The sequence below is a fragment of the Lytechinus variegatus genome, chromosome 18, assembly GCF_018143015.1.
Source record: "Lytechinus variegatus isolate NC3 chromosome 18, Lvar_3.0, whole genome shotgun sequence".
Classification (NCBI taxonomy): Eukaryota; Metazoa; Echinodermata; class Echinoidea; order Temnopleuroida; family Toxopneustidae; genus Lytechinus; species Lytechinus variegatus.
This window is the reverse complement of record NC_054757.1, coordinates 20640298-20661419: the sequence shown is the minus strand read 5'-3', so window position 1 is coordinate 20661419 and position 21122 is coordinate 20640298. Positions and strand designations below refer to the sequence as shown.

The 21122-nt window shown below is 34.1% G+C and overlaps 1 protein-coding gene across 1 annotated transcript in view; it reads left to right on the top strand.

The window, feature by feature from the left end:
- The window catches only part of LOC121432229 (calcium-activated potassium channel subunit alpha-1-like), a 96114-nt gene that overhangs the window by 20249 nt on the left and 54743 nt on the right, over positions 1 to 21122 (top strand). The window contains exons 5-8 of the mRNA XM_041630082.1: positions 1669 to 1824; positions 5274 to 5360; positions 15376 to 15423; positions 18906 to 18977. Coding sequence (XP_041486016.1) covers positions 1669 to 1824; positions 5274 to 5360; positions 15376 to 15423; positions 18906 to 18977 — 363 coding nt within the window. The remainder of the gene's footprint in view (positions 1 to 1668; positions 1825 to 5273; positions 5361 to 15375; positions 15424 to 18905; positions 18978 to 21122) is intronic.

Below are 21122 nucleotides of genomic sequence, written 5' to 3'. Positions count from 1 at the left end.
CCAAGGTATTACTGATAGTTGCCCTTTGTTTCCTCTAGAAAAAGCACTATATAATGTTAATCCAAATATATTTGTTATTAAATCCTTTTTTCGTTTAAATATAAAGTCTCAAGCTTCATGAAAATATGTATGAGTGTGTCTTTGATTGATTACTTGCTATCATATTAATTTTCATTCTATTATCCAGCAAGAATTGTGGGAATTAGTTTTGACATATGATGCATCAAGCAAGCTTTGATGGGAGGGATTTATCAAGATTGTTGTTTAATGAAGTATTTTGACAGCATTCCCATTGACAGTAAATTGATTATGTGCCTTACTGTATATTTTGATGGGAATATTTATTGCTCTTCAATCTTTTGGAATGTAATTATCATCAACAGCATAATACAATGTCATTTGGAATGGTATGTCTTTTTTAATGAATTTGAGTGCATTATAATAGGTGACAAATGAGCCTAATATTAATAGTTGTCTTTTTCACAAAGCTGTCTGTTAAGTTATTCATGACCTTATGAATGACTGTTATGTTTTCATGTATTAATGGGATCTCATAGACTTTAAGCAGTGTTTTGACAAGATAGGACTCAATTTTTTACAGCTCCTTTTCTAGTATTTCACCCTCTGCACAATAATGCTGCACTTTCTGCACATTTTTACTAATACATGTAAATTCAACAACGGTAATAATTCTGCCTTATATTATACTATTGCAGATGATAAATGACTATATTTTTTTTTGAAAATCTTTACAATAATAATAAGTATCAAATGTGCAGTATAGAAATCTAGATTCAAAGAAATTGTCATAAAGCAATTGGCATGACTACCCCCCAGAATCAATTCAGCATGTAAAGAGTTAAACAAGGATCCCGTTTAAAAAAAATTGCCTTTTCCTTTTCAGCATATATGTCAGAAAACAGAAATTCTGTTTCCCCATGGACTTTGTGTACATGTTATAGTAACAATTCCGTTTACCCATTGAATAGCAATATCACAACATTCGCGCTAGTCAAAATTTGTATCTGCCAATGTACCAACAACGTAATATAATCTGTTCTAATCGGATCTATGTGGGTACACAAAATATTTTGACAAACACATTTAACATGAATACAACCTCACCTTTCACATTATTAGCATAATTTTACAGTTAAATGAAATTTCATCGATAATTTTTGGTTTTTTGGACATCGTTTTCAGCAGTCAACAATTTTCGCCTATTAGCCATTTTGGAATTCAAGACCTCGATATCGTGCGGTTATATCTTCGAACGTAGAGGGCAGGAACACACGACCGTGTTGTTCAAACAATGTGTGCATGTGAATGTTGTTTTCCATAAGCCCAACCTCAGAGATCAATGTCAGAATGACTATGCTATGACAACACCACTGAATGTACGCAAACATGATACTGAAACATCTTGCCCATTTCCGCATCCCCTCATCTACCACAATGTATAAAACAAGCAGATTCAAGAGAGAAATTCAAATCCATGTTTCCCTTCGCATATGAAACCCCCCAACTGTCTACAGTCTACTGTGAACTATACAATTAAGTTTTTTACTTAAATTCCTTCTCTTTCTATTTTTCCTAGGCGCTTTAACAGAGACATGTTTTGTGATGAGCGCTATACAAATAATGTTAATTTTTGTTATTGCTATGCAGGCCCACCTCCTCAACATCCCAAGCTGGAACTGGCGCGAGGGAGACGATGTGATCTGCATCGCGGAGCTAAAGCTTGGCTTCATCGCTCAGAGCTGTCTCGCACCCGGTTTCTCTTCTATCATGGCTAACCTCTTTGCCATGAGGTCCAACAGTGAGGTAACTATCCACCCCTTGGTTCTTTTTCCAAAGCCCACCCACAACAAACTCTCCCGTTTGCTTTTGTAGGGCTGGTACGGGATCCCTTTTAAACGGTTTCTTTTCACTTGGTCTACAAGTAGTTGGTCTAATTCTCAGATAGTCTAATACCACATGGCCTAGACCAAAGTGGACTACTATCAGTTAGGTCTAAATGTCATTTGGTCTATTCTACAGTTGGTCTTAAATCCAAAAGTCTAGTATCCAAATAGCATATCTTACACTTTGTCTAGTTATTATTTTGAGCATCAGAAAATGAAAATTGGATTCATAAATAGTTTTAATTGTTATATTAACTATAAAAGCAGTGTCAGATCAAGTGCATATTAGGCAAAATTGGTAAAGCCTGACTGGAAATTTGACACAATTATGAATGGAATAAATATAAACTAGACCAGTTGTAGACTGACAAGGAAAAGACCATGTGGATTAGACCAAATGAAAGTAGACCAAGTGGCAATTCACTTTTTAAAATCTCCAAAGATATCTGTTTGCAGTTGCAGGGTTGATATAAAGCTCTCCCCTTAGACCACCCATGGTTTAAAGATTTTGCTGAAGCTGTGGGAATACTGGGGCTTTTACAATAAACATGAAATCAAATAAGCGTTTGGATCCTCGCAGTTATTAAGGGAGTTGTAAGTTCTTCTTTTGCCTCACAGGATCCTATTTTTTTTATTGCTTTGTTGCAGTGAAAATTAAGGTGGATTAGAGGGAATTAAAAAGAATTTCAAATCTGAGAAAAGCCAATTTATTTTTGCAATGTCAATGATTGAATTAAAGACGGATGATATGTATAAGCCACGCTGCTTATGTCTTTCTTTTGAAGCCTGATATAAGTAATCATTTATTCTGTGTCATCTATTTATTCAGTAATTTGATAGTGTAATATATTCTTGTATGCTGCTAGTTTATTGGACACAAATGCAGCATTCATATTTATATAGTCTGTATTGTTTTTATGTATTTATAGTAGTGTAAATTGATATTTACACATATTTATCCTGTAAAATTCAAATATTTATATTTCAAAGTAAACACCTCTTATGCTGAATATCTACATGTATTTACCCAATTTAATAGCATGAAATCATGATTTTTTTTACTTCTTTGTTTCTTCTTTTTCTTTTTTTTTGTCCTGACTAGGATGCTGATACTACTGCATGAAAATCAAATTATTTTTACTACTCCTTTATATTCTTTGTTATGAACTTTGTTTCCTTCCACAGCGGCATCTGATTGGAACTTCCTGTAAAATTGATGTCAATTGTGGCAGATTGATAATCTGTCATGTATTTAGTATGCCATTATACACACTATACTTCTATTTTAACCAATATGGATGGTTGATGTCGTTCAACGTTTTGGCTGCCCAAGATACTTGCATTTCGTCAAGAATGCATTCTTTTTTTTCATCCTTGATTTGCTGTTAGGGTCGTTGTTCTGGTTAAGGCATCTAAGAATATCCACCTATGTATGCAATCCGTAGTTGTATTTATTAAAAACAAAATACCCTGTCAAATATTTCTACTTTGCTTATTTAAAATTATCAAATAATCACCCCTACATCGGCAGTCGCTAGCTGTCCAACAATTCCCAAGTTGGAAATAACAAGCAACCGACTTCCTCAGGTTTACAAGGAGTATGAATAGCTGACCAAGAATTTTGATTGAGTCATTTATGCCAGTGACAATGTCTACCTGTTGCTTGTCACTTGAGATTTTTCCCCTTTCTTCTCCAATACTGAGGAGCTGTTGTCATGAAGTATCGCATTAGGTAACCCAACTCCCATAAAAGGGTAATCTATTACTTTTGGGATTTTCCCTTTTCTGGGACAACCATTTTTTTTATAGAGGATAGAGCCAAGTTTTGCCAGTTAATATAATTTACAAATTATGTATTTGAATGAAGCGGTAATGCAATCTTTCTTGAATTTATTATTTTTTTTAATGCTAGGAATGGGTGCTTCCCTTTTAGATATCAAAGCTAGTTCTCAAGTAGTTATAAACAACTGGCACACAATTTGCCAGAATTTTATGACTATGATTTCATTTTAGATGGTTGCAAATGATACACTTTGCACCGAAAAATACATGTGCTTGTGTAAGAAGCATTGGCATATTTTCAAATCAGTTGATGCCACGGAAATAGAATGAAAAACCCACTTTAGCTTCCATATTCCAATCAATCATAAATTTACGAACAGCTCTTTGAAATGCCCCGTAGAATTGACTTTTTTTGAATGGTGAGCAATGCAGGAATGTAATTGTAAACCACATGCACGTTTTAAATCAGCATTCATTTTTAGGTTCCTCCGTGAAATTGAGAAAGTATATCGATAGGTGTAGCCAGAAAATCCATCCCATCAACGCTTTATTCAATTTCCAGCTGTATACACGACTCTGTTTATTCCATCCTGAGCCAGATTACCGCTACACGATAATGCTGTTGCCATGGCGATGACACATTCTCATCGGTACATTGTATCAGCGGGATTTTTTTTTTCATTCATTTGGTCACATGATCTGAGCAGTCTGAGCTCACATGTGCATTGCAAATTGGTTAATCCTGTTAGGTTGTGATGGCAAAACGAGGAAAACTGGGGAGCCTTTCATGAAACAAATAATCATTGATTTTCACTGACAGTTTTGCATAGAGCCAATCGGATGAAAGGATTTCAGTAGCTTATAACTACTAGTTAATGATTAATTGTTTCATAAAATGCTCCCCTAGAGTAGAGACCTTGGATTAAATACAAATAATTCTGCCATTTACTTGCCTTTGATTGAAGATATAGAAGTTTTTTGTTTGTTTTCTTTAATAGAAATAGAGTATATGAATGTTAGGACCATGTATTAGAGATAAACATCACTTTGTGGCAAAATATGTAGTGAGTCAGTCCGTTACAATACATTTGTAAAGAAATCTAAATGAAATGGGTATAAAAATTTATAAATGAAAATCATAGATATTACATGTATGTATGTCTTCCTCCTGCTTCCATATTCCATGATAAATATATCTCTATAGAAAATAATATTTTTTTGCAAATAAGCACAGTTGAGTGTATGCACATAGTAACTGCGCTTTATAAATGGACATATTATTATTATGAATGAAACTTAAACTTCATCTATTGCATTTAAGATAGATAATTTAAAAAAAAAATCATCTTTTATTTTTACAAAAATATATTTTTTTCTAGGTACCAATTTTCATAACAACTCATTTTTTTTTACAAGAAATTAGATAGTCATTTTGTCTCCAATGAGAGACAGCATTTGCGTGGGTTATCCTTGTATCGTTGGAGACAAAATTAATATATCTTTTTGTTTTTGTCACCCAATGAATTGATTATTCCATTGATTTGAAATCATTTTTCTGTCATTTTTTCACATCACTCTCCTTTACAGATCTATTATCAAAGCCATTACAATCAGGCTTTCTTGCATAGCCCAGAATATGATGATATAGATAATCCCTATTGGAGAGATCCAGATGTGAGTTTAAAGAGATAGACACAAAATGATCATCTTGATATCTTATCAATGTTCTGGTGATCGGCAATCTTTTGGCTAACTTGAAAAGTTCCTAGTTCATTCTTATGGGGAAAGTTATAAGGTTTACACCGTGTTAATCCAAATGTAGAGTCATCTCGCTAATCAATCTTCTATATTTTGAAAATAGTGTGGAATACAGATTATTTATCAAGCACACTCTTTAGAATATGACGAACATTATTAGTGGAATGAGGTGTGTGCGCATCATACTCCTTGCTTATACATACACAGTACAAAATTTTATACAATGCTTTTTACTATATGACACTTGCAGTTAGTTTTTCAACAGTTTAAATAGCCATGCTTGATTTATTGAAAATTAAATGTTGAAAATAAAACTTTGTTGCTTAAGATTTTAAACTCGTGTTTAATCTGTTTAAACAAGTACTGTAAGGTTCATGTACTGTAGTAAACAGTATTGTGTAAAGATTTTGAACAATGTTTTTACTGTGTAATTAGCTTGGGTATGTCAGTATTCTGTACTATTTTCAAATATTGTACCATAACTTTTTATATGTTTTGCTTCAGTACCAGTTTACTAACTTCATTTGCAGGAAACCCTAGTAATGATCAAATTAGATGTTAATCAATATATCCTTAAATAACAGAATTGCTTCTCCATGTGAAACTCGTAGAAAATCTAGGCCTTACTGGGAGGCAAAAGCTGTGCTTTTAGTAATCAAACTATTTATCACAAATTCATGATATTATTTCTTTATAGTGATATTTAACAAGTTGAAACAAATCATCATTCAAAAATAATTTTACTGAAGTTTTTCCCTAAAGATTTTCTCCATTGCACAGTGCATCGGAGACACCCCACATTCATTCCATTAACAATTTGTAATGTGAAGAAAGTATATTTGTTCAAATGATAATTTAAAGAGGAGCAATGTGGATAATACTAGGACAGGAACTATAAAATCATTAGATTTTTATGCCTCATTGTTCAATAATGTGAGTGGCATGTATTCTAAAGAGCAGGTACAACAACATTTACATGCCCAGTCAATGGATTTTGCTATACTGCCAGTCAGTCATTAGCATTTTCTATGACCTCACATTTGACCTATGATGCAGAGAACAAGAATAATTTTTTTTTGCAAGGAGGTGTATAACAACAATTATTATACCCACCATCATCAACAAATATATATTCATGATATATTGCTCTTACAACAAAACACAGCACCCTTCGTGTATAGTTTGTGTTTGTTCTAAATCTAATCATATGATCCTATGACTTCTGTCTTGTTTTGCATGACTTGTATTTTTCCCCACATGTACTTTAACACCTTTTTTTCTTCCCCAAGTTTAACCTTACAAAGCTTTGCCTGTCTAACCTGTCTCCCACCCTTGCTTTCTGTACCTCCCATTCCTTTCATTTTTTTTTAATTGATGCAAATTAAGGAATAGGTTTTGATAATTATAACTTATTCTTTTTATTCAATGAACTACATCGTGTAAAAGAGATGACTTCGATAATAAAATTATGGAAATAAATTTCATTTTGTTGAAGAGATGAAATTTTGCATTTTCTTTGACAAAATGAAGTTTGGGATATAGATCCTCTTTCATAAGCCTTGAATTGTGCAAGTATCAAACTTGTGCAGGACACAACTTTATTCCATTTTACAACTTGAGCAAGTATGGGGCTGTGTAGTTTTTATAACTTGTGCGATTTTACAAGGCGTGTAGTTTGAAAAGTTGTGCAATTTTACAACTTAAACAATTCATTTTTCTATGCATTCATTTTTCTATGCATATGAACTTGAAGAAAAAAAATTAAATTTTAAATTCTTGCATGTATAGATTTTTGCATACAACACCATGCTGTATGTTTGAGTATTATTGATATGTGATACAAGTGCAAAAATGTGTTAGCTGTGCTTCTTCAGATATTTCTTTCCTTATTTAAAAAGAGTATTATGCTGCAGGGCTCTGTAATCACCAACTGAATGTAAAAAGGTAGTAACTGCAATGTATATCTATAAACTTTTGAGTTAACCTCCTTTTGCATGTCTATATAAAGAATGTCATCTGCTTTAGTGAAACGAGAGTTTATTTGTTTGCATGACTTTGAAGATAAAAAGAGTATCACCTTCTGAGAGCAAGAAGGCTGTAAATTTAACACCACAGAATAAAAATTCCTTGAATCAATCATTGTACCATGTTTTGGCTTGGCAACAAGACATTTGAACTAGAGCCTGAAAATCTCCCCCTTCTCCAAAAAGAAAGACCCCCCCCAAAAAAAACACAAATACGAACAAGATGCATGACCATTGGCATAAATCTGTGACGTCATACTATTCAATTGGGGGGGGGATGGATAGTTCACCCCCCCTCCCGAACAATATGTTCACCGTGTGGACGACTAATAAATTATAGAAATATCCAATGATTTTGTGAGATAGTTGAATTGGCATTGGCAATTTATTGGGACATGAACATCATCGTTATTGTCAACTGATATTTTGAGAATTGATATTTATCAGTTGCCAACTACTTGATATATGGTGCCACCTCCTGTGTTATTTCTTGAAGTTGGCTGTTATTTATTGTTGCCAATCTAAGGAACCAATAACAAACAATTTTTGTCTCACCTGCGAAGCAAAGTGAGACTATAGGCGCCGCTTTTCCGACGGCGGCGGCGGCGGCGGCGTCAACATCAAATCTTAACCTGAGGTTAAGTTTTTGAAATGACGTCATAACTTAGAAAGTATATGGACCTAGTTAATAAAACTTGGCCATAAGGTTAATCAAGTATTACTGAACATCCTATTAGAGTTTCATGTCACATGACCAAGGTCAAAGGTCATTTAGGGTCAATGAACTTAGACCATGTTGGAGGAATCAACATCGAAATCTTAACCTGAGGTTAAGTTTTTGAAATGTCATCATAACTTAGAAAATATATGGATCTAGTTCATGAAACTTGGACATTAGGTTAATCAAGTATCACTGAACATCCTACATGAGTTTCACGTCACATGACCAAGGTCAAAGGTCATTTAGGGTCAATGAACTTTGGCCGAATTGGGGATATCTGTTGAATTCCCATCATAACTTTGAAAGTTTATGGATTTGATTCATGAAACTTGGACACAATAGTAATCAAGCATCACTGAAAATTTTGTGCAAGTTTCAGGGCTCATGATTAAGGTCAAAGGTCATTTAGGGTCAATGAACTTTTGCCGAATCGGGGGTATCTGTTGAATTACCATCATATCTTTGAAAGTTTATTGGTCTAGTTCATTAAACTTGGACATTAGAGTAATCAAGTATCACTGAACATCCTGTGCGCGTTTCAGGTCACATGACCAAGGTCAAAGGTCAATGAACTTTGGCCGAATTGGGTGTATCTGTTGAATTACCATCATAACTTTGAAAGTTTATGGATCTGATTCATGAAACTTGTACATAAGAGTAATCAAGTATCACTGAACATCCTGTTCGAGTTTCAGGTCACATGATCAAGGTCAAAGGTCATGTAAGGTCAATGAACTTTGGCCATGTTGGGGTTTTTTGTTGAATAACCATCATATCTCTGTAAGTTTATTGGTCTAGTTCATAAAACGTGGACATAAGAGTAACCATGTATCACTGAACATCTTGTGCGAGTTAGAGTAGTATTCAAAGTCAGCACTGCTGCTATATTGAACCGCGTGATGCAGGTGAGACGGCCAGAGGCATTCCACTTGTCTTTCAATTAAATGACCTTCTGCCTCTCAGTTAGGTATGAAACTATCCTATTTGATGTTTCTTCCTCGCATGCTTTCCATGTTTTCTTTATTTCTTGTGTTTCACAACAGATTGAATCAGCCGCTAAGAATTTTTCGCCGACTCCTATCCCGAAAACTCCCTCTGGTTATCGCTTTGTCAATGTATGTAGTTAGACTCTTTTGCTTGGTAGCAGCAAAATCACTAGCAGTAGAGCCAGGCATCATACGCATAATATTCATGTCTTCAGTGCATAAAATGCATGTGCACGGTGCTATGTGTATATATATATATAAAATCACGCTGTACACGAAAGACGGTAAACACACATCATATCATACCATCGCCACAATCTTATCATATTTTGCATCATAATACAAACTCCATAAGAATAAAAATTGCCATATTTCAGATTATATTCATCGTAATAATCAGGTTCTTCATACATGTAGTTACAAATGTTCTTCAGAACTCAATTTGTACATTTTTACTTGTTTCAGCATTTGTATAGTGTATCCCAGAAAAAGGAAACCATGGTTTGCTGTTATTATTAGCCGATGATTTATGGTATTTTTGGAGTATATTTTTATATGAAATGAATCTTATATGAAATATACACTTGCATAGGTGAGAAAGAAAATTGTAAAATTTAAATGTCAAATGAACTTGTCCAGAAAAATTGGTCACGGTTATTTAAGCATGTGCTGACCATTGGTGAGCAAGGATTCGCCCATTTGCATTTATTTTATGTTCTAATGTTTCATGAAATCTCTTAATGAGAGTCGATTCAGATTCACACATAATTTTTTCTATAAAACATAGCCAACGTACCTCAGCATTTATTGTTTGTAATTTGCCATGCACGAATGAGTTGGTCGTTAATCAAAGAAGATTTTGCACTCTTGCTATTCAAGTCATAATCATAATGAAAATATATTTAATGATTGTGATTCCTAGCTTTGAAACGGTTTCCTTTTTTCTGGAATACACTGTACTTGCAATCATAATAGTTATTCATAAAGAAAAAAAAACCCACTGTAAATCAGCCATCTCCACTTTTTGTCCATGCAGCAAAGGGCGTATACTACAATTTTTTGAAGGCACATAATTTTTAAGGAGATTTCCATGCTTTATTCAGTGGCAGTATACAAATTTCATGAAAAAAGACATATAAATGCCATGTTTCACATACCTGCCATTAGTTTTCCCCTTGAAATAAGAATTTTCCTATTTGAAGGAAAAAGAAAAGGGCCATATCAATTAATTTTCCCTTATTTTGTACAATATTGCATCCAGTAATAGATGAGAAATTTCGGCAATTTTGAAGATAAAATCTGAAGAATTTGTTTGTATTTTTTGCTTTCAGGATTGGTAGGCATGATACACTGTTTTTTTTTCCATTATTTTTCAATTTTGAGTAAGATGCATGAAGCTCTTGAGTCTGTTCAAGACCAGAGAAGTGTTAATCAAAGATTTAAGAGGAAGTTCAACCTGATTTCAAGCTTTGATAACCTCAAAAAAAAATATCATCGATTTCATCTTGAAATGAACCCCCCCCCAAAAAAAAACACTGCACTGTAAAAAAAAAAGCTGTTTAAAATGTAAAGCATGTTGTTTAATCCTGTCACTCTAACAGAAATTGTTTAAAGTTTGAAACAAGTTGTTTACTTTCTTTAACAAGATGTTGAAAGAGGTTAAATAGTGTCAAACAAAGTTTTAACAATTGTGTAAAAGTTGAAGCAATTTGTTGTAATAGCTATAGTGTGACAGGTTTAAACAACATAATCTTGTTACTCACTGTGTGTGATCTGCAATTCTTAGTCAATCAGTGTAGTAAATTAAATGCCAAGTATTTTGATAAACTGCAGGAAAAAGGGCATTCATTGTGTAGAAATTACATGATATACAGAGTTGCTACTCATGTGTGATGTTGCGAAATCAAATATTGAAAATTCATAATTTTGTAATTTTGTAATGGACATATTTCCAAAGCAACTCATTGATGGGTGTGTCTGATATTCTACTTCTATTAAATCTGTCTAGATATCAAGCTGCATTCCCCCTGAATCATTAACAAATCATACAGAAATCATGTTGTACATTCATGAATTAAATCTTATATTTAAATCCATGCACATTTTTCACACTCAATTCACTACATACTTCACAGCTAAGTATTCACATCTTTTTATTTACCATGTACTTTTGAAATACCTTTTTTTCTATTGAAGCATAATTTTAGCTCCACCAGGCATTTCGTTTAGTGACATAATGCCCTTCTGATTCCAACCAGATGATCATGTGGTGAGAGGGACAAGGGTGTTAACTGTCAACAACCACATTGAAAGTCCATTTCCCACCAAAGTCAGTGATGACTTATATTGGCTAATACATGAAATTAAACATTAGACCGTTAAGGCCTGCCTTAGTCTGAACAGATATATATGCATATTTTCTACTATTTTCATGTTATCACACATTATTAACAAAATGTGATAGTTATTTCAAGAGATGAACCACTCAGCAACGCTCAAGTGCTTTCTAGTCGTTGGCTCACAAGCACGTTGCATGTCTTTTACTTCAAGCATGCATTTGAAGGGTTAGGGTACGGATGTGATTGTTATGATAGAGAAATCAGAATATGAAAATCTTAGGTCCACATTCGCAAATTTGAATTTATTTAAAATTTGAAGTTTATTTATATCTTTGGTGTATCGCGAGCCAATTAAATATATTTTCAGCAAGAATTGATGTATTTACTATACTGTACATTGTTTTGCAATCAGCCGTTGTTAATCATTGACATCTTTAATACTCAAAGTTAAAACACAAATACAATGTACAAGCTTGCTCATATGTAAATTAAAGGGAAATATTATGATAATGCTAAAACCACATGTATGAGGAGTGAGTTGACCAATTAACTATCACTGATAGCTTAACCACAGAACCATGTTTAGGTTAAAATATCTGCACAGCACTTATTACAAATGTCATAGGGAATGCTATAAATATGCAAAATATAAACAAATTGATAAACGACAAGTTTCTCAATTTGTAGTGTTTTAGGCGAAACAAAATATTGAAATGTTTTGGTGATTTGATTTGTAGAAGAACACAAAACAAGAACAAGAAACCGTAAAAATCTATGGAAAAGGCAAAACCTTCAGAGAATTTGTAGAAAATAAGTTATTATTTCTTTTAATGAAGTTATTCTTAGCAACCATTTCTAATGCTTGACTGTGCATTTGATTTGAGAATAGAAAGCACGTTTTTTTTTCTTTGAAATAGTAATTAAATTAATAAGCAAGTACAGACGTTGATGTCAACCCCACGCACCTAACATTTTCAGAACACCTGCATGCGCAAAATGGAAAGTGGACGTCAAGGACAGCCGCTTGATTAATTTTTATGTTGAGGGACATGATGCTTGATTGCTTTTTAGAGACTTCATGTTGCAAGTTATCACATATAATTGTCCTCTAGATTAACATGATTATAAAGGTGAAGATGCCAGAGGCTGCTTCTACTTGTACTTCTACTTCCATTATTGTTGCTGCCTCTACTGACAACAAGAACATCTACTACAAGTACAACTATGGCAATAACAACAACTACTTCTACTACATGTACTACTACTATTACTACTACTACTACTACTACTACTACTACTACTACTACTACTACTACTACTACTACTACTACTACTACTACTACATGTACTACTACTTCTACTACTACTACTACCACTACTACTTCTACGAATACTACCACTACTTCAACTACTACACCTCTTACTACTATTACTACTATTGTTTCTGCTGCTGCTGCTACTACTTCTACCATTCCTATACCACTATAACAATTACTACTACTACTACTACTACTACTGCTACTACTGCTACTACTACTACTACTACTACTACTATGACTACTACTACTACTACTACTACGACTACTACTACTACTACTACTACTACTACTGCAACTATTACTACGACTACAACTACTACTACTACTACTACTACTACTACTACGACTACTACTTTTGCATTCATTTGTTAATTAAAATCAAATTGGCCATAGTGAACATGTATTAAAAACATCATCACCACTTTTATACATATAATTATTTTTATTTGACATATGATAATTTTTTTTCTTTTACTTTCTTTTCCTCATTCACTTCTGAGCATCATGGAATAGATTCTAAGATTTTTTTTTAATTCACACGATACAATAGGCTGCAAATCAAATATATCACAAATATATTCCCCAAAATGAATATATCCAGATGAAAACCTACTTTCATGGACAAAGGATTTGTTGTGACTTATATATATATTCATACTAGAATGGATGATTTCAAGTACGGTGTTGGCCTTGGTTTTGAAATTTGGATTGCTTCCCCTAGCTCCAAAACCTATTCAGAATTTGTAAAACTGATCCAGATCACATTATTGACATCTCAACAACTAGTGAATGACTTTTCAGGACCATCCTCATGGTATGTTTGGTGTTATAATCATGTAAAAAGTGACCTAACACCAACACCAAAAGGTCAACACTGAAGTTGAAATCACCAAATGACACAAAACCTACATCAACAACAAGAATCTAACATGTTCAGCATCCGTAATAATTATCATTTCATCTTGCACTACAACCAATTAAACATCAGAAAAAGTGACTTGTCATAAATCAATATAGTTATTTGCCATCTGTTGATTGCAGTGGCACTTCAAGGGACTGCTTTAGGTCTGGCTGGCTGTCATTGCAATATATTTTTGAAAGTATTTTAAAACAATTGTTATTAGGTAGGGCTTGAGGAGTGATATACTCTACAATGTGCACATATGTTTTGATTTTTTAACATATCAATCTTGGGACTTGCAGGTAGCTGCCAGCATATATCTGTCAACTGTAAGAACTTAAGATAAAAACCGATCAATTGAAGAGCTATTCAACTTCACAATAAATCATACTGAGTATAAATAAAACTGATGTGATGTTTGTAAGTATGGTGTAAACTTGAAATATGTTTTTTTTTTTACACAGATGAAAGAGAATGATTTCAGATTCCTTTGCCCACTCCTAATCATCCATTCCTTCAGATGATTTTCATATATTTATGTCACCATGTAACACATTCACAGGAACATATTCTGTGCTTCTCACAAATATACTTACCCATTCCTGAATAATTTACTCACTGATCATTGGGATTTAACGGGTTTGTGTAAAATCTTTTTAATTCATCAGCCATTTTCACATATTTTTCGGGTTATTTGTGTTGTAAATGTGTATCTGGAGACAGAGGGGATAAAAGTGGTGGGGGGGAGGAGAAATTATAATAACAGAGAGAGAGAAAGGGGGGTATAGAGAGAGAGAGAAGGGCGATTGCGAAGTAAAGGTATTTGTTTTCCTGATGCAATGTTGCATATTTCCAGATCTCAAACATGAATTGAAAAATACCAAATGATGCCAATCCAATAACCATATGGAGCATTGAAACAATTTATAATTCATAATTTTTATTCGCATCATTGCGAAAAAATGACATTGTAATTTCATGTGGATAGACTTGTATCTTGACTTCTTATGTTGTTATATATAAGTGTAAATTGCAAATGATTTTTCTTATCTTTCTAAATCTTAAGAAATATCATTTTTCTAGGATAGGCTTATATATATATATATAATTCATTTTCTTGTGATATTTTTAATACCCCGTTCACTCTCTCAAATCTAGGAGTACTGGTATTTGTATTTGAGATAATTGTCAATTATCATAATGAAGAAGGGGATTAGTTTAGTTTAATTTTACAAATAAATTGTAGTTAAACAACCATGTGTTTTGTACTAACCAAATTTGGGCTTGATAATAGACTCGGATCTCGTTTCTATTTTAGACCTATAAGACTATGTTGGATTCAAATTTCTTGTGTGAAATGTTTCTCAACTATACTTTGTATGTATTCTTTCACCTTAATAATACCCGTGGACATGTGTTTTTTTTCCTTTTCATTTGCTTTCATTTCTAATTTTTATATTTGTGAATTTTTTCTCTTTTTTCCTTTTTTTTGGAATGTGGAATAATTTGGTCAACATTCTATCTTTTTCTTCTTCTCTTTTTGACCTTTGACCTTTTCTCACCAACCCTGTTATTTATTCTTTGGTTTAATGGCTTCTTGCTGTCCCTCCTACCCTGTTGACCTGTCCACCCCTCTATCAGACCGAAGATGAATCCAGCCTATTGGCAGCGCCTACTGGTGAAGCTCAGGTGTGTGGTTTAGTCCATTCTCAAATCGGGTGAGATTAGGACAGTTTTTTTTTCTCACATGTGGTTTGTTTTTACCACTTACAGTAATAGGTTGTGTTAATATTTTTCCTGTTCATTTTTGATTGCATGCTTCAAAAACGTTTTATCAGTTTAGATTAGATTTTGTTTCTAGAGTCACAATGAGTGTACAAATTGCCTTGCCCATTAGTGAAAAAGAAGAAAGTGAAAATTAATTTATATCAACAAATTTACAGGCATACCAAAAACATATTTAACCCACACCCATTATTAAGCATTACTTATAATCAAATTGATTATTATATACCCCAACCCATTTCATTTCAAATTACTTCTATTTATTGCTACAAACATTTCATGATTATATACTGCAAATTGTCCATTCACCCTAAGCATTCCTAAAGGCAAATTATATCTTGGCTGAACCAAAAGTAAAATCCCCCCGCCAATTTTCATTTAAATTTTTTTATTACAGGTTTCTTTTCATTCAGTTGCATTTGAATTCGGAACCTGTGTATTTTAATGCACAAACGTATGGACTAATAGCCTGATTTTTGCTACCAGTAACGTTTTCTCAACATTATGTTTGGAGAGTTTAAACAAAACAGCCCCCCCCCTGTCTCAGTGTACTAATTGTCATGTAAAGCATGGACTTGACTTATTGCCCCCCACCCCATCTTCGAGTTCCCTGTCTAGAGCAAGAGGGGCGTTAAGCCTTGATTTCAGCGTATTAGGTAATGCCCTTCTTGCTCTAGACAGTTAAAGTGTGTACGCAGTCAGTCACTGATCTAGCTCCAAATACCCATGAGATCGTAGTTAAAAACCATACCACCTGACGACCAAACTCTGAGCCCTCCCACTCTCGTATCTTCTTTCATACCTCAACCATCCCACCCTTCCTTCATTCAATCCACCTTTAACCTTCTGAAATCCTCCATTATTATAGTCATCCCGAAACTAACACGAATCATGCTAACCCCCTATGTAGCCGATCAATGCCGCAAGTTTTCTAACGCCCTACACTTCATTGATGGTTTTCAGGTAGATTAGAGAGACCACATCAGTCCATGGTTACAATTGTAGGAAGTCTAAATATAGAGATGTAAAAGCAGTAGAGAGTAGAGTTGCAGATCACAGACTTTCTAAACAATAAATATGTAAGGAAATAAGAATAGAGAATGACTACATCATTTAAGTAATGATTTTGTATAGGCATACCAAAACAGAACATTGGGGAAGATGACTTCAATTTGTTGTATATTCACTTTGTTAAACACTAGAAATTGCACTGGTCAGTAGAAATATGAAACGTTTTTGTCAAGAGTTTAATAATATGCACCTGTATGCCAAGTATATGTAAATGGAGAGATAATTTCTCTGTCAATTCCCTTAATGTATGAAATCACAAATAATGGATTTTTTTGTAACCAGAATTTTCTATAAATACCATTTCATATACATGTAGGATTGAAGGGTTTTGTGATCTTCAAACTTCTTTTTCCCCCAAACAGTAGATGTTTAGGACTTTATGTCCCTTAACTTGTTATCTCCATCTTTTTGTGTTCGTTGGGATATTATACAGGTATTTTATACCTCAGGATTGCTTTAATACACAGCACAATATTTTGTTAATGAAAAATCTTGTAAGATAAATTGGAAAGGAAGTTGTTAAATTCTAACTTTTGGAATAAAATCTAGAGGTATATTGCCAAGAAAGTTGTTTAAGTAACCTTTTAAAGTCTAGGCAGCAAAGTTATATTATGGAAGATATAAATACACAAATCTTCATTTTGGAATTAAAGGTTTTTAATTACATTAGTATTTAAGTAATAATAATTCTCTCCCTTGTTTAGATATTGCTTAAGACATCTTATTTAAGCACTTAATTTACAAATAATCAGTCACCAGTTTCATCCAGTCTCACCTCTATGTAATGTATGCACATTCTCCTCTCCATGGGGAGCACTAGTATATATCTGTCCTACACCTCTCACACTCCTAATGCCTCACTATTTCTTTTAGAACTACACTAGTTCATACTAACATTGCACTTAACTTATTCCCCCCCCAACTATCTCCTTATCCCCACCTCAGCCTCTTGCAAATTTCTACTGCAAATAACCTACTTTCTCCAGCATTTTATCTTGCTTTCTTTCCCTTCATTCATTTGCGTTTTGTTCTCATTGAGTTATTGTTTTTTTTTCAATATTGTTTTGTTTTGTTTCGTCCTCCCGTAATGAGTTCAGTTCATTTTTTACAAGCGTGCCAAGTTTGATTTCTTTGAGTTATGTTCATTTGTTCAGTTATCCTCTTCTTTTAAATCTCCTAGCAGGGTCTTGTCCTACAAAGAGTTGTAATTGATCCAATCCACTTCAACTATGGAAAGCTGTATAAATGTTGCAATTCTCTTTTTAAAGCTGTACGCACTAACACTTTAGTAATTTAACACACATGCTGATTGGGAGGAATCAGTAGCATATTCCTCAGTGTTGGTCACAGTATGAACCTACTACTCTGTAGGTCCATGGTCACAGTTTGAGAACACATAGAATATGCATTCATGAAGTTGGTGTTGCTGGCTTGCCATAGTCGAGAATGATGGGATCGATTGCAACCATTTGTGAGACAGGTCCCAGACGTTCCATCATGTTCAGTGTAAACTAACCTTGGAAGCTCCATTCTGTTCACAGATGCAGATGCATTGGACCTGTGCTGATTTCCGCTCTCGATTCAAAGTGGGCCATCTCTTGAAGCACATTCTTTGAGGAGTGTGGGTTGTCTTTCAAACAAATTGCTGTTAATCCAAATATTCCACCATGCTTTTTACAATGAAATCATTATCCAATGTTATGATGGGATGATACTCTGATATTTTCGCTTAGTCTTTTATTCTTGTTCATTTCAAGAGTGTCCATCTTGTACTTCTCGGAACTTCTTCATTTTTTAATCAAACCAAACAGAAAAGGGCTTAGAAATACACGAGATCACCAGTAGATTGAACATGTCAGAATTTTTTTCTTTTCAGTAAAAAATTGTCTTCATAAAAGTATTCAATTCAAAATTGCAAAATTTTTCAGAAATTTCAGATTCTTGGCTTCAAGTTGTTGGTCCACTTTTAATCCAGCAAGTTGCTTGACCTCGAAAGAGGCCAAGAATAACATCTATGCAGCTTTGTATAATCTAAATAAATCTTCTCCAACCCCGGCCATGCTTCCACTAGTTTACATATACATTTCCATCATTCTGTTATTGTGCGTTTAGAGAAAGAAGGGCATAAGTCATTCATGAACACCATTAATGCCCTTCTGTCTCCAAAGTGGACACCATGCTGGCGACCATTGACACTTAAAGACTGTACATGCCATACAGTGTGCAAAGAATAATAATATGAATATGAGTGCTTTCTTGCCCAAACCTTACGAATATTCACTGTATTTTTCGGCTTCCCCTATTAAAACAAAAAGAGGAAACGGTTCATACAGGGTTACGCGGCTTACGCCACGCCATTTCTGATGTCACAAACTAAAACCAGTCTGGTAAATAGCAAGTATTCTATTTTGAGTGTAACCTATGTGGTGCTTCGTGCTGGTCTGAATAAAATATGTTTTCTATCTCTTTACAGTTTATTTGGTCTTGCTTCACCTATTTTTTATTCATCAGCACCCAATTGTATATTGTATTTTCTTATTTCTATGCACTCAAAAAAAAGAAGAAGAAAAACGAATATGTAAATTTATTCCCGCGATGAATCTTGAGTTGAAATTGTATTATGTAGGAGGTTGATAGCACGGCGTATGACATCAAGAATTATATGCATCGTCATCAGTCTATGTAGAAAAATGATGGAGCCAGTTAAGCCAGTATAGATGGATAGCGCTGTCAATCACCAATAGTGATCGACATATTACTAGTTTGAACACTTCTTTCTCGCAGTGGTGATCTATCGTTAGTCACTAGGTGGTTTCAGACCACCTCGAAGTTCGCCAGTTCCAGGTATTCTCTGATCAGGAAATTTACCCCGATCAGAAAATAACAGGTATTTTGGTAATGTGAAAGCAAACTAAACGTAATTTCCCTGAAAGAAAATACCCGCTAAATATTAGGTACTTGGCGAAATTACGAGAACTTTCTCGGTTTTTTTTTCAAGGTCGCAGGTATTTTCGCAATGTGAAAGCAATTTATGGGAACTTTTAGCCCAGTGTGTCGTTGGGCGCGGGCACCGTGGGTGGCTGCTGGGCTAGTGATTTTGAATCTCGTTCCTTCCTTGCCTGCTTATCAGACCATACTGCGCATGCTCGTAACTTCAGGAACTTATCCCGAAGGGTATGTTTCGGGGCAGTGTGAATGCAGGAATAATTGATGGGTATTTTTTAGCCTAAAAAAGCTCTCGTAATTTAACGGGGATTCTTGTGATCGAGGCGGTTTGAAACCACCTATTATCTATCACCACTCACAACGGAATCCATGCTATGAATATTAAGCCAATGTCTGAAAGAGTTAGTGACCACCTACCACTGGTTATGATGGGGTGGAGCCTAGATATTGCGGAATACAGTGCGCTGTTTTTGTAAGACTTGTAACCTAGCTGAAGAGTATACTGACCACCAGTTGCAATTATTCTCAAGTGGTGATGACATTTGAACGTCATGTTGCCCATCGCGACTGGTGATTGATAAACGCTATCCATCGCGATTGGTGATAACATCTTAAAGTGCCCATAAATTCCATGGAGTTGCAATATCTCCGGCATGTCAACGGTTAAGTTCTGTTGCAACTTGCACATTCAGTGTGTGTTTCATAACATATGAATCGTATGCCGTTACTTTGTGCGTGCGATTGTGTTATTCTCGTTGATATTCGTGAGTAGTCTTGAAAGGCATGCCTTTAAATGTTTCTGATTTTCTCAAGGCTACCTTAACTTAACAACATGCATTAATCATGCATGTTACAATAAACATAAAATCATTACCATTTATCTGTTGACGTGATTTTGATTTTGAAATGAAATTCCATAATGACTTGATTGTCGTTTGATGGTAATAAATGGTATTCTACGGAACTAATTTACTTGTAAGGTAAAAGTCAAGTTTTCCAGCTTTCATATTTGTTACATTTTAGTTGAATATTTCTTGCATTTAGAGTGAGAGTTTCATTTAATTTGAAGTGTATGTTGTTCGATATTCCAGATGTCATGTTTTAATTAACATTTTCAAGGATTGTCTATGAGTTTGTATATGCATTTTATGTTGTTTGCACATTTAGAAGGGAAGGAAATTCGTAATGTCCATGCAACCATTTTTTCAATTCTATTCATGAAATTCAGTATCTTTGAAGGGCTTTTAAATATGAATCCATATCAGTCATGTGCTATTTCAATTGTAAACTTTGTAAAAGATCTTATTGATTTATAATATCCAGGGGAAATGATTGTCAGGAGAATATACATTATTCTGCAAAGAATGAAGGAACTAAGAAAAAATACAATTTGATTTCTCAGTATTTGATGTGTTGATATGAACAGTCGATAGTTACAAAAAGGAGAAACCCTTTTTTAAAGAACCCTATGTGCTGGCATTTTATGCTTCCATTTTGTTTGTTTCATTTTATGTTACAGTGCAATTGAAGTCCTCCACAAAAGTTTTTGTCTATCACCGAGCAACTAACTCATACAAGCTCTCAAA